This window comes from Clavelina lepadiformis, chromosome 5 (genome assembly GCF_947623445.1).
Source record: "Clavelina lepadiformis chromosome 5, kaClaLepa1.1, whole genome shotgun sequence".
Classification (NCBI taxonomy): domain Eukaryota; kingdom Metazoa; phylum Chordata; class Ascidiacea; order Aplousobranchia; family Clavelinidae; genus Clavelina; species Clavelina lepadiformis.
The window spans coordinates 235,142-247,778 of NC_135244.1; the positions used below are offsets into that span (position 1 = coordinate 235,142).

The 12,637-nt window shown below is 36.4% G+C and overlaps 2 protein-coding genes across 2 annotated transcripts; both read left to right on the forward strand.

The window, feature by feature from the left end:
- Positions 1 to 5: 5 nt before the first annotated feature.
- On the forward strand, positions 6 to 8,474 carry LOC143458745 (uncharacterized). The gene is made up of 16 exons (XM_076955597.1): positions 6 to 388; positions 588 to 3,055; positions 3,648 to 3,794; positions 4,285 to 4,421; positions 4,482 to 4,587; positions 4,644 to 4,806; positions 4,874 to 5,034; positions 5,126 to 5,207; positions 5,283 to 5,463; positions 5,863 to 6,022; positions 6,085 to 6,221; positions 6,281 to 6,386; positions 6,476 to 6,635; positions 7,200 to 7,360; positions 7,568 to 7,649; positions 7,806 to 8,474. Exons 3-16 carry the CDS (start codon positions 3,665 to 3,667, stop codon positions 7,984 to 7,986), a joined length of 1,947 nt encoding a protein of 648 aa, XP_076811712.1. The 5' UTR covers positions 6 to 388; positions 588 to 3,055; positions 3,648 to 3,664; the 3' UTR covers positions 7,987 to 8,474.
- A 1,223-nt stretch (positions 8,475 to 9,697) lies between these two features.
- LOC143460863 (general transcription factor II-I repeat domain-containing protein 2-like) lies at positions 9,698 to 12,098 on the forward strand. Its single transcript, XM_076958522.1, has one exon. It carries the CDS (start codon positions 10,282 to 10,284, stop codon positions 11,842 to 11,844), a length of 1,563 nt encoding a protein of 520 aa, XP_076814637.1. The 5' UTR covers positions 9,698 to 10,281; the 3' UTR covers positions 11,845 to 12,098.
- Positions 12,099 to 12,637: the final 539 nt, after the last annotated feature.

Consider the following 12,637-nt stretch of genomic DNA (forward strand, 5'->3'; position numbering starts at 1 on the left):
GACGTCTAATGTTACGCGGAACAATTGTGTCTGTCACATTGCGTAACTGACAGAGAAAAACTAGAAAGATAAGGAAAAATTAGTCGTAATATCCAAAGACTGGACATAGAAACATAGAATTTAATCTCCGCCTAAAACTTTGAACTGCCTCGGTCTCTGGGCGCTGAAAACTCGACTAATGTCTCTGATTATGCATCTCAAACTTTTTTAATAAATTGAATCTTGACAATCAATCATCACATAATCAAAGAGCAATCCAAAAAGTTTCTCCTGTTCGCATTCTCATTTCTCAGCTTTCACCGAAATAGAGGACGTTATGACGAAGTTTATGACCAGGGGTAGAGCCCGAGAGGAAAAAATATTTTGAAATTTCAGATTGAAAATAGAGGTGAGAAGCTACTTTTTAATTAGTTGCCTATATAGTTACACTTGTCTTTGCAGAAGCTTAGCAATTTCCTTTCTTTCATTTGATGTTCAACGTCGTCATTTGAATTCAATAATTCAACAAACATGTTCAATTTACGTTCACGGGTGCAGTTATTTGATGATGTTTTATTTATGAGTTGAACTTTCAAGTTATGTTTCAGACGCCAAAACAATTAAATAAGATGACAATTTGAGAAAGCTTGAGTTATAACCATATGCCGACTGCAGAGCCTTTTCATCATCATTTCCAATTACAACTTACAAGACGGTCAGCACATGACTGGCAAACTGCAGACCCGTGGGAAAGAAGTGCATCTATGTTGCTATGTCACAGACATGTGGTGAAGAAGCTGTTGTTGCTTCAGTAGCACAAAAAGCTGAACCCATCTATTTCATCCACCAAATTTCTACGACATTTTTCAGTTTCCCAAAGTGGTATTCTGGCCATTATCAGAACATTTACTGTAAGATATGTTTGAAACGAACGGCATTCCAATGGAAATGGTTTACTGGTTCCAAGGACTAAAGTACTTTCCATAAAGTTTTTCGTTGACTTTCTGTGTATAAACATCAATGTATATGGGTATGTGCACCACAAGCTTTTTTCACATTCCTCCCTCACCAACCTAAACACTGTCAATTCCTCCCCAACAGAAATCAACAATCAGTCCATATTGGCCAAATAATCGTTGTTTGTTATGTCACAAGTACAACAGTAGTCGCCATTTTATGAGCCCACCTGGGGACCGGACCGTTTTGGGCTTATTACGCGGATGGGCTTATAAAGCGGAATGTGTGTTTTCGTCAAGCTAGAGCCTACAAATGACGGTACACAATACCCACAGACCACAGGCAAGTTTGTTGTCGCATGCAACAACTTCATTAACAATTTGAATTTTGGCTGCACACTTTGCTAAGTTTTCACTTTACTGTAGTTCTTAAAATTCTGTATCTTTCACGCATCGCAACAGTAACAATACATCACAGTACGATTATAGACGAATAACGACCAACAATTAAGTTTGTGACGCAACAGTTGCATGGGATACTGTAGTTAGTTTTTCGCCAGATTGATGGTGTGCAGAAACAATACCTCTTGGTTGCATTTGGTGTTTAGCCTACCAATCCTACCATGGTGCAAAACCATCATCATCCATGTTCTCACGCTCAAATTATGTGAAATCTCTCCGAAAATGTGCTTATTAAATGGAGTTTTAAGCTTATAAAGCGAAGCATTTTACTACAGGAACAAATGGAGTAAATCAGGACTATGCTGAATTGGGCTTATAAAGCGGCGATTACTGTATAAATAAAAGTAATCTTGTAAAGCCTATGTATAAATTTCAATAAATATTTGAAAGACATTTCAGTCAAATTTCTCCTTTCTTAACATTACAAATTCATCGTTAGAGAGCCAAGTGGCTCACTTTGAGAAACACTGAGCTAGATAATGGAAGAGTCTTATGCAGGCCAGTACTGAAACACGTGTCACAGTGGGAGCAAGGAACCATATTGCGGAGTGTTACGAAGCTGTCACTGTATCACACATTTTCACCAACGCATGGGTAGACCTGGGCAACCTGCTGGCTGCTACTTGATTTGCCGTTTCTTTGAATCTCAACTTCATTGTAGGTCTATGCCAGTAACGTTTTAAAATTATCATGGAAATGCAATTTTTGGAAATGAAAAAGTTTATGGAAGCAAAAACCAGCATTAAGAGAAATTTTTCCAAATTTACTTTAAAAATAAATTAATTATCATCAAATTTTATATCATACAGAAAGTCATGTCCAATTTTAAATTTTTTTCAAACATTTTAAAGTTTTTTAAATTTTGCTTAGCAAATTTTTACAAAGATAAAAGTGCACCCACCATGCTTTTAAAGAAAAATAAATGATCTTTCAAAAAACACTCGCTCCATATTGTTTTGCAAATCTGACTCGACACCACAAACAACATTTGGGGGTAGAAGCTTGGAGTTGTGTGGACTCAAGTGATGATTCCAACAAAATTTCCTCGCCTTTGATGTCTATGTGAAAAGAATGATAGAAATATTTGCACTTGTCTGTATCCTGCCACAATTGCTTCAGTTCACATAATTTTTTCTTTTAATAATTTCTTTACTTTCATGATTTAAGGTCTCAGCTTAGGATTTGTGAAATATCCAGATTGATAAGTTTGCTAACTGTGCAGGCGATTAATTGAGTGTATAATGACTAATGTTTCATTTTGTTTTGGAAGATTTGTTACACAAAAACAGAAAACTTTCCAATCTGGTAATGGTCGCATTGCATTTTCTCGCAAGGGAAGTATGTTATGCTCATTTAAGTTTCAGTGATGCTTCTGTTGATATATTCATGTCTGTATTTTTCTGTCAGAGCTATTTGCTTTTCTATTTTTCAAAATTTTCACGAAACTGTTTTGTTCAATATTTGTACTTTTATAAGTTTTTCATTTTTTTGTATTATCTGCATTGTGTTTAACAATCAAGAATAAATGAATAATTCTAATTAATTTGTTTTATTTTCTGATAATCAGTTTAATTAACTCAAACCTAAATTAGTTGGCTCACACAGCAATCACATTGAAGCATTCTAATCTGCTTTGAAGGCAACTTACAGCTCGAAGGGTAAGTTTGTTTGGTGAATGATGCAAAGCATGTCTCATGTGCCATGTTATGGTGGCAAGTATTTTATTGTGATGAGAACATCATGTCGGCTTCCTCTGCATCTTCTAGATACCAACATGAATGCATAATTTCTACCACTGGTGTAATATTAAGTGCTATAATATTTAAGGAAATTTGCAATTGTGGAGATTTGTGAAAGTTAATAAAGAACTTTACTAATGTCATAGCATTTCAACAAGACAATTTGTGTAGAAAATGTTTCTCAAATTAGTGCTGTTACTGCAGGGGTTGTTGGGTATCCATTTTAAAAATATGACCCTTTTTAAATGTTTATTGTTTGTTTCCGCCGACAACGTTGTTACTCTTCACCACATTATGCGTTAAGTTTGTGTCGTAACTTTAGTGAATGATTGTGCGAGTTGACAACGCAATCGCTGAGATCAACTTTGTTCAATTCTTAAACACGAAATCGCATGGCATGTGTTTGTCCAATAACTAACTACGGTTTAAAATTTTAAAATTGTCTTTAATATGTATCTTTCACTAATTTCAGTTTATATGCGATTCAAGGTTTTTACATTTGGTTTGACAGGATATTTCGTGCACAAAATGTCGTTCAAATTACTGGTTAGTGCGGTCATTGCAGTGGTTGTTGGATATTACTGGTTGAATTATGTGAAGCGAGGACCGATTTATGAAAGTGACAAGAAGTTGAATGGAAAGACCGTTCTCATCACTGGTTAGTACTTGACACTGTTTGATAACTCAACTAGCTGTCTTAGTCAATGTAGGAGTATTCAGATTGGCTGATACAAACACAAATAAATTCGCCGAATATCGCATGAGTGGAAGATTCATGCGAACAAAAATGCAAACAACGGTAATCCTGAATACAATACTACTTACAAATTCATCAACTTTCTTATGAAGTAGTGATCTATTCTCCTCGCTAAACTACAGTCAACATTTCTTATTGAAAATCATCTGCTTTCCAATTTCCCATCATAACTGTTTAGCAACTACGTCACATCTCCACCATGATTTGGAGACTTTTTATGGAATTTCATGATTTGGTGCTGATACGAATCTAGATTTGTTTGGATCAATCTTTATGATTCCGATTCACATAAACCCGAATAATCACCCTCACAGTACTCCCCCAATACTTAAACATTTCTTGATAATGTAATTAAGCTGCTACAATGTTGGATTCTACATTAATAAATCAGGTGGAAACACTGGGATTGGGAAAGCAACGGCGATGGATCTTGCCAAAAGAGGAGCTCGTGTTGTCATCGCATCGAGGGATTTGAAGAAATCAAACAAAGTTAAAGATGAAATTATTAAAGAAAGCGGCAACCATGAGGTATGTGATGTCTGTTATTATCACGATGAAGTCGAGAATAAATTTTAAACTTGTGTTTAGGTTCGAGCAATGCAAGTTGATCTCGAAGATTTTGATTCTGTGAGAAAATTTGCAAAAGAATTCGATGAAAGCGAAAAATATCTCGATTATCTCGTCAACAATGCAGGTTTGTCTGATTACTTTATTTTCTTTTATTTTATTTGTAACTGCAGTAAATCACAGGAGTGATAAGTCTTGCTGGATTTGCCAAGTCTGGAGTGAATAAAATTTTTGCAATCAATCATTTCGGCCCATTTCTCCTCACTGACCTTTTAAGTAACAAAATGAAAATTCAATCAAAATCCCGTCCAGTCAGGATCATTAACCTCTCTTCAGAGGGCTACAAGTAAGTTCAACATCAAAGTTGTTGTTTCTTTGAACCGATACTAACTATTCTGGCAATGTTTGATCAGAATGGGCCAGCCAACAATGAACAGAATTTATGAGAATGTCACTTCAAGTTTCGACATGTTTGCTGTGTACGGTGAGAGCAAACTGGCCAACATATTTTTCACTCAGCAACTTCACGAGAATTTGAAGAAATTCAATATAACAACGTACGCTGTGCATCCAGGTGGGTGCATGATAATTAATTTTTGATTTGTCAGATAAATTCTAAAAAAAGATCTTTTCACAAAGTCCATTAAAAATTTGACTTGAACTAGGCATGATTGAGACAGAAATTGGAAATAATCTTCCATTAGCCTGGAAAAATGTTTTGAAAATTATGTTTCAACCTTTTCTGAGGTGAGTTGCAATGCAAATCAGTTTGTTATCAGGTCGTGCATCGACGGTAGATGTAAAGCTCTTTTCTATCATCAGGAATGTATTTTATGGGGCACAAACAACTTTGTATTGCGTGTTGGACGATGATGTGGTGAAGTATAGTGGAGGATATTTCATGGAATGCCAACACACAGAACTACAATCCCACGCCATCAACAAAACTGCCAGGGGAGAACTTTGGAAGCTCAGTTCGAAGTTGACTGTAGAATTCATGAAATGAATCATTGCTGGCCTTATCACTGTGATTATGAATTGTACTGAAGTCTTCATCCTGAAGGAAACATTTCAAAAAATAAATTCTTCAAATCTATTTCTAATAAACAGAGTTTTTTCGACAATTTTAAAGTTAATGCAAGTTTATTGTCATTGTATTGTTTTGTGGCGTTTTTCTGTAGATTTTCGTAATTTATCAAGTCTTCATGATTATACTTGGTGCTCCATTTAAATATTTTAATTGTTTGGTGTTTTGTTGTAGTGGTTAATCTTGTTATACTAAACATGGTGCACTACTTTTTGTATTGTGTCTAGACATTTTTTAATTGATCTACTTTTCAGCACAAAATGCTTTTTTTAATCTATAATATACATTTGTTTTATATTTCACGCAATCTTGTAGATTTTTTTAAAAGAATATTTTATGCATAAAATGTCGTTCAAATTACTGGTTAGTGCTGTCATTGCAGTGGTTGTTGGATATTACTGGTTGAATTATGTGAAGCGAGGACCAATTTATGAAAGTGACAAGAAGTTGAATGGAAAGACCGTTCTTATCACTGGTTAGTACTTGACACTGCTCGATAACTCAACTAGCTATCATGGTCAATATAGGAATATTCAGGTGGAAACTCTGGGATTGGGAAAGCGACGGCGATGGATCTTGCCAAGAGAGGAGCTCGTGTTGTTATCGCATCGAGGAATTTGAAGAAATCAAACAAAGTTAAAGATGAAATTATCAAAGAAAGCGGCAACCATGAGGTATATGATGTCTGTTATTATCACAATGAAGTTGAGAATAAATTTAAACTTCGGTTTAGGTTCGAGCAATGCAAGTTGATCTCGAAGATTTTGATTCTGTGAGAAAATTTGCAAAAGAATTTGATGAAAGCGAAAAATACCTCGATTATCTCATCAACAATGCAGGTGATTATGATTCAATAACCTTGATTTTCAAGAAATTTTCATTTCAAATTAGGATAACAAAACCACAGAATATATATCTATCTATGCAGGTATATTGCTGGAAGGTATGACCAAATATGGATTGAATCGTATTTTCGTTGTCAACTACTTTGGTCCCTTTCTCCTCACCAACCTGCTCCTGGATAAGATGAAGAAGCAAAGCGCTAAGAGACCGGTCCGGATCATCAACCTCACATCGGAAGGATACAAGTCAGATGTTCTTATCAAATACTATTATCACCAAATAATCTTACCTACAAATATTGTCACTAACAATCAGAGGTGGACAATAACGTGCCACTTTTTCAGTAATGATACCGGTGCATTTGATGCTTGAAAACTACCGAATTATTTATGTAAGAATGTAAAGTAACCTGTTACTGGGCCAAAATAGAGCAAAAATTGCATTTGCTGCAGGATCTGTTATACAAAGCATACCGGCATAGAGTACCGACGAAGTACCAAACTAGTTTTTTGAAACAGCGCTGAATACTGGTACAGTCAGTACTTTTTTGTCAAGCACCGGTGCTGTTACTGACTGTACTTTTAAAGTATGGAATACCCACCTCTGCTAACAAATATGACTATTCAGGATTTGGTCAGTGTTACCTGCAAATGTTGTTCCAAACCAATACTTTTAGTTACAATTACTCCTACTAAAAACACAGTCACTAGCAAATTTTGTTATCTGCAAACTGTTGACTTGCAAATACATATTTTAAATCAATACAAAGCAATGATTGGTTGGAAAACATGTGATTCTGTGTTCATCAGATTTGTAGAATTTGCGGAATCTGACATTTCCAGAGAACCCAGTGGCTTGGTGGAAGCTTCGATGGTTTATTTGAAAACGAATCTCGCCAACATCTACTTCATATATGACCTCAATAACAAGCTGAATGATTATGACATCACAACTTACTCTGTTAATCCAGGTAGGATTTGTCCAAGGTGAAGTAGGTTCATGAATTGAAATTTAATGGGGACTATGCAGTCCCACAAAGAGGGAGATTCCCAGTGATTAAGATGTCCAGAAGCTTTAGCGAAAGTGAGTTGGGTTTGGCTTCAGGAATGATATCGCAAAGTCTGGCAGGAATTTTCATTTATAATCTATATCATTTATTTCACATCAATAATTACAGGAACGGTCAACACAGAAGGATTTGACAACTTAAGTTTTGAATGGAAGCTCTGGATTTATCCACCAGTGCTTCTTTTCGGGCGGTAAGTCTATTGTTTGCTAGCTGTGACATATCGTTCACGCAACGAACATGTCATTTGTTTATTTTTTTAGAGAGCATAGTTGTTCTTGGCCTCTTTATAGTCATTATAGTCATGACTTAAACTAAAACTTTACTATTTCTGAAACTTTGCACCCAGTAACGTTCACTATGGATACCAGACCACTCTTTACACGCTGCTCGATGACTCCGTGGCGCAACACAGTGGTGGCTTCTTTAATGGTTGCAGCCACGAAGAATTACTGCCACACGCCACGAATGAAAGCGCCATATTATCACTGATGAGAAAAAGCTTGGAAGTCACAGGCTTGTCGCCATAAATTATCGAATGAATCAGAATTGGTGGAAGTAATTCAGGATAATTTATCATGGAAGACAATCGACGTTCGTTTATTCTAGAACGGGAACAATATTCTTCTGCAATAGAACTATTAGGGAAGTGATTTTACATTTTTCGACTGTGATAATTTATTTATGCAATGTTTTAATATTCATTGACGTTCTCCATCTTTAACTTATTATAAATTTGTTCTGGCTCCTTGGAATTGCAGGATTCGCATTTGCACTTTTGTGATATTTACTTCCATACTTGTTTGAAAAACTTTTAGCTTTGATTGCAAAAACCAAATGAGCTTTAGAAGATAACATTCAGAACAAAACCAATTGACGAGAGTCACCAAATTATGCTCATGGATGCAATTTCGCTTTGGCGCAATACCGAGGTTGCCTTCTGTCTACGTCATTGCGCGGTTGTTTCTTGATGACGTGTAAATATGTGTTTGATTGATGAATAAATGAGCTTAGTTTGGGTGATTGTTTAATTTTTAAGATTCTGACAATTAGCATTTGAAGTAATTCGTCTGAGATTTACCTTCATTATGGGGGATTTACTATTTCGTCACAATTTGGCAGTTTGCCAAGAAACTAATTTTGTTTAAATACATAATCGTTTAATATGTGAAGAAATGGGATTATTTCAAAATAGCAAACGCTCGTTGCAATTGTTTGAATCGTTGATTATAATTAATCTTCTAAGAAAATTTATCGTCAGTGACTCACTTCCCTGCGCTTGGCTTATTACCCTAAGTTACATATATATACAAGTTATATGGATATATATAATCACATTCATATATATTAGTTAATTTTGTGCAGTAGCGGTGGGCATTTGGTGGCCTTTCCTAAGAATTCTTCAACTGTAGTTCTGTGTTTGTTTTGGTGTTGCTTGGTGACTTGCCATTCACCAACTAGCAAGTCAAAGACTGAAGAAAATCGGACGCCATTATTGTTTGTGGCATCCTCCATAACATCTAATTTGTACATTTTTTCCTCTGTCTTGGTTCCCGTGTTCGTTCTGCGTATGAACCGATATTTTCAATTCCATTTCTGAGGATCATTGATTTGATAACTTATAACTTGGCGAAACAAGTGTTTTGTGCGAACTGCACTGTTCATAATATTTAAATTATATCACAAATCAAAATCCAGATAACTTTGCTTTTAACTTGTGAAAATCTGACCATTTTCGTACATGTCGTTTTCGAGTTATTGACGGTTGAAAATTTGGGCGCGGGTTCTTCCAAAATAATGTTCAAAGCTCTCTGAGTCGGTGCAGATTGAGTAAATGGATCCATGCATGAAATTAAGACGAATGAAATCATCGCTTTCGAAACTTATTTGGCCTATTGACTATGTTTTGGTTTAATTATTTATTAATGGAATTGAATAATCGTATCAGGTCTTCTTCACTATTAACTACCGGAGAAAATGTATCGAACTGGTCTTGTTTCAGCAATACGAGAAGATCGGGTCACGCCACACACGCATTTACAGTAACTGCGTGATGGAGTAAAGCGGCAAAACCCGGACTGATGAAAGATGTTAAACACAAGGGTGTTGCAACCTTGAAAGCTAAAAAATGTCACATAACTCAAATACGATTATATCAGAATCAAGTGAAAGCAAGTACAACAACCTTATTACACGCATCTATTTTATTTATTCTTGATGTTGCTATAACGTAGGCCAGGGTGGTCCAAACCCTGGCACGCGGGCCGCATGCGGCCCGCGTGAAGCTTTTGTGCGGCCCGCGAACACTTTGTGGATGCCGGAATTATCAGTGCTAAATCCAAGGTTTAAAAATACACCTACGCTTTATAAATACATTACATTCGCCACAACCCTAAATAAGTCGTGCATAATCGGGTCAATAGGTAACTATGAGGGAACAATGTCGGTTTGTGACGACACAAACGTGCGTTGATATTTTGCTTTTGTTGCTAGCGCAGAGTACACTCTCGAATTTGGTTGTAAATTAGCTGCAACTCGTTTATTTAGTCAAGGGGAAAAGTTTACTAAAAGCATGAGTGTCAAAAGAAAAGTGTCAGAGGAAAACAGAGAGTTCAATTCTACTTGGGAGGAAAGGTATTTTTTTGCCAATAGCAATGGTAAACCACAGTGTCTGGTTTGCTTGCAAGTTATTTCAGTGCCTAAAGAGTTTAATTTAAAGCGACATTACAGCACCATGCATGAGAAAAAATATGGCCAATACCATGGAACTTCTAGGGAAGCAATTTTGAAAGAGTTAAAGGGCAATTATTCCAAGCAAAAAAAAAATGATTATTGGTTTTTCCAAACCCGATTCAACTGCAGACCTTAAAGCTTCATACGAAGTTGCTCTAACGCTCGCAAAACATGGAAAAGCTTTTCGAGACGGGGAGATTGTAAAAGAGTGTGCGATTAAGATGGCCCTTTCCTTTGGAGATAAAAAAATAGCCAAAAAATTTGAAAACGTTTCTTTATCTCATCAAACCGTTGCAAGAAGAGTGGCAGAATTGAGCGAAAACGTGACTGTGCAATTGAAAGACGTTGTTCAACAATGCAAGTACTTCTCTTTAGCCTTGGATGAAAGTACTGACATCAGTGACGTTTCCCAGCTTTTGGTTTTCATTCGCACTATTGATAAAAACTTTACTGTATTTGAAGAACTACTCAAGATATCTCCACTTCGTGGAACTACAAAAGGTATCGACATATATAACAGCCTTGCGTCTGTCGTTGATGCTTATGGAGGATTTGAGAAGTGTGCATGTGTTGTAACAGATGGTGCCAGGGCAATGACAGGACGAAAGAGAGGACTAGTTGGCATTCTAAAAGATCATGGAGTGAACTGCCCAACATTGCATTGTATCATTCACCAAGAAGCACTATGTGCCAAAGTTTTGCAGATGAGTGATGTTATGCTTAGTGTGACGAATATAGTCAACATCATCAAAGGGGGAAACAGAGCCCAGAGACATAGAAAATTCATCCAGTTCTTAAAAGATGTGGGTGCAGAATATGAAGATGTTCCACTATTCTCAAAAATTCGATGGTTAAGTGCAGGCAAAACATTGAAACATTTCTTTTCTTTGCGAAAAGAAATACTAAATTTTCTCCAGAATGAGATAGAAGGGACGACCGAGACATACCAAATTCAGTTGAGTGATGACAAGTTCATTGGTTCGTTGGCGTTCTTGACAGACATTAGTAATCACTTCAATATCCTAAACATGAAACTGCAAGGTAAGAAACAAAATATTTCTCAATTGGTTGGACACATTGAAGGTTTTCGCAAGAAACTTGTGCTATTTAAGGCTTCTTTGCAAAGGAATGATGCTACCCACTTTCCTGCATGCAGTGAAGTACTTGGTGAAAGAAAAAGTATCGATTTTTCTGCATTTTCTAACAAAATTGGTGACATCATCGATGAGTTTAACGACAGATTCGCTGACTTTGATTTGCTGAAAGCACAAATGGAGCTTTTCAACAATCCAATGGAAATAGTTATAGAATCCCAACCATCTTACGTTCAGCAAGAACTATGTGAATTGCAGTCAGACCCTTTTCTTCTTTCACGTAAGAATGAGCGTTACGACGCCTTTTGGAGGCTTTTAAGCAACGAACAGTTTCCACGATTAAACGACTTCGCACTGAAGATATGCTCCATGTTTGGTAGCACATACATATGTGAAAGCACTTTCTCCATTATGAAGCGATTAAAAAGCGACACACGGAACAGAATGGCTGATGAAACCCTGGATGCCTGCTTACGTCTGTCGACCACTGAATTTAAAGCAGAGATCGACACCGTATGCAAAAGCAAAAACGCAGAGTCGCAAGCAGAGATTAAAAAGTGAGTTAGGCGTGCAGCAAAACATTAGGTCGATCAGAACAGCAAACTCAGTCCTTTCCTTTCATTCATTTCATTTCATTCATACAACTGTATTTTGTAAGCGACAAGATTTGTTAATGTTCATAGCCTGCGAACAGTAGTTAACAACGTTTCTACTTTCAGCAACGCGTTATCATTTCTCACTATGCGGCCCGTGAAGTTTTTCTCAGACCCTAATGTGGCCCTTCATGTTCGCAGTCTTGGACCACCCTGACGTAGGCTATTCTGCTATATTATGCCTATCCTATAGAAACGTATTGTCATTGAAGTAACGTATTTCAATAACGTATACGTTATTGAAATGTTAATTTTTTATACCCAAACAACTTTATCTACAAGTGAAGGTGTTAACTGACAACGCAATGATTTAAGCAATTGTCGAACAGAGGTGGCAAAGATGGAGAAAGTGGAAAATATGAAGATCATGATTGACTGATTATATGATGAAGTAGCCATGTCAGTGGGGTTAGATAAACCCAAACTCCTCCTTGATTCAATGCAAATATCTAGATCTTTTAAAAGTAGTAAAATACAACAAAAACTAAGGCAGTATCCATTCCAAGAAAGCCTGAATTTTAATTTTAGCTTTGTCATGGAACCCATCACGGAACGGATGTAAGCAAGCAAAGGATAGCGATTATTTTATGATTTATTTCTTAAATATAGTTGCCATTTTCACTTACAAAAGTATACGTATTGTACTAAAAAGTGTTATCGTTTCGAAATGACGCCCCTTTTATCGTACAATATATCCTCAA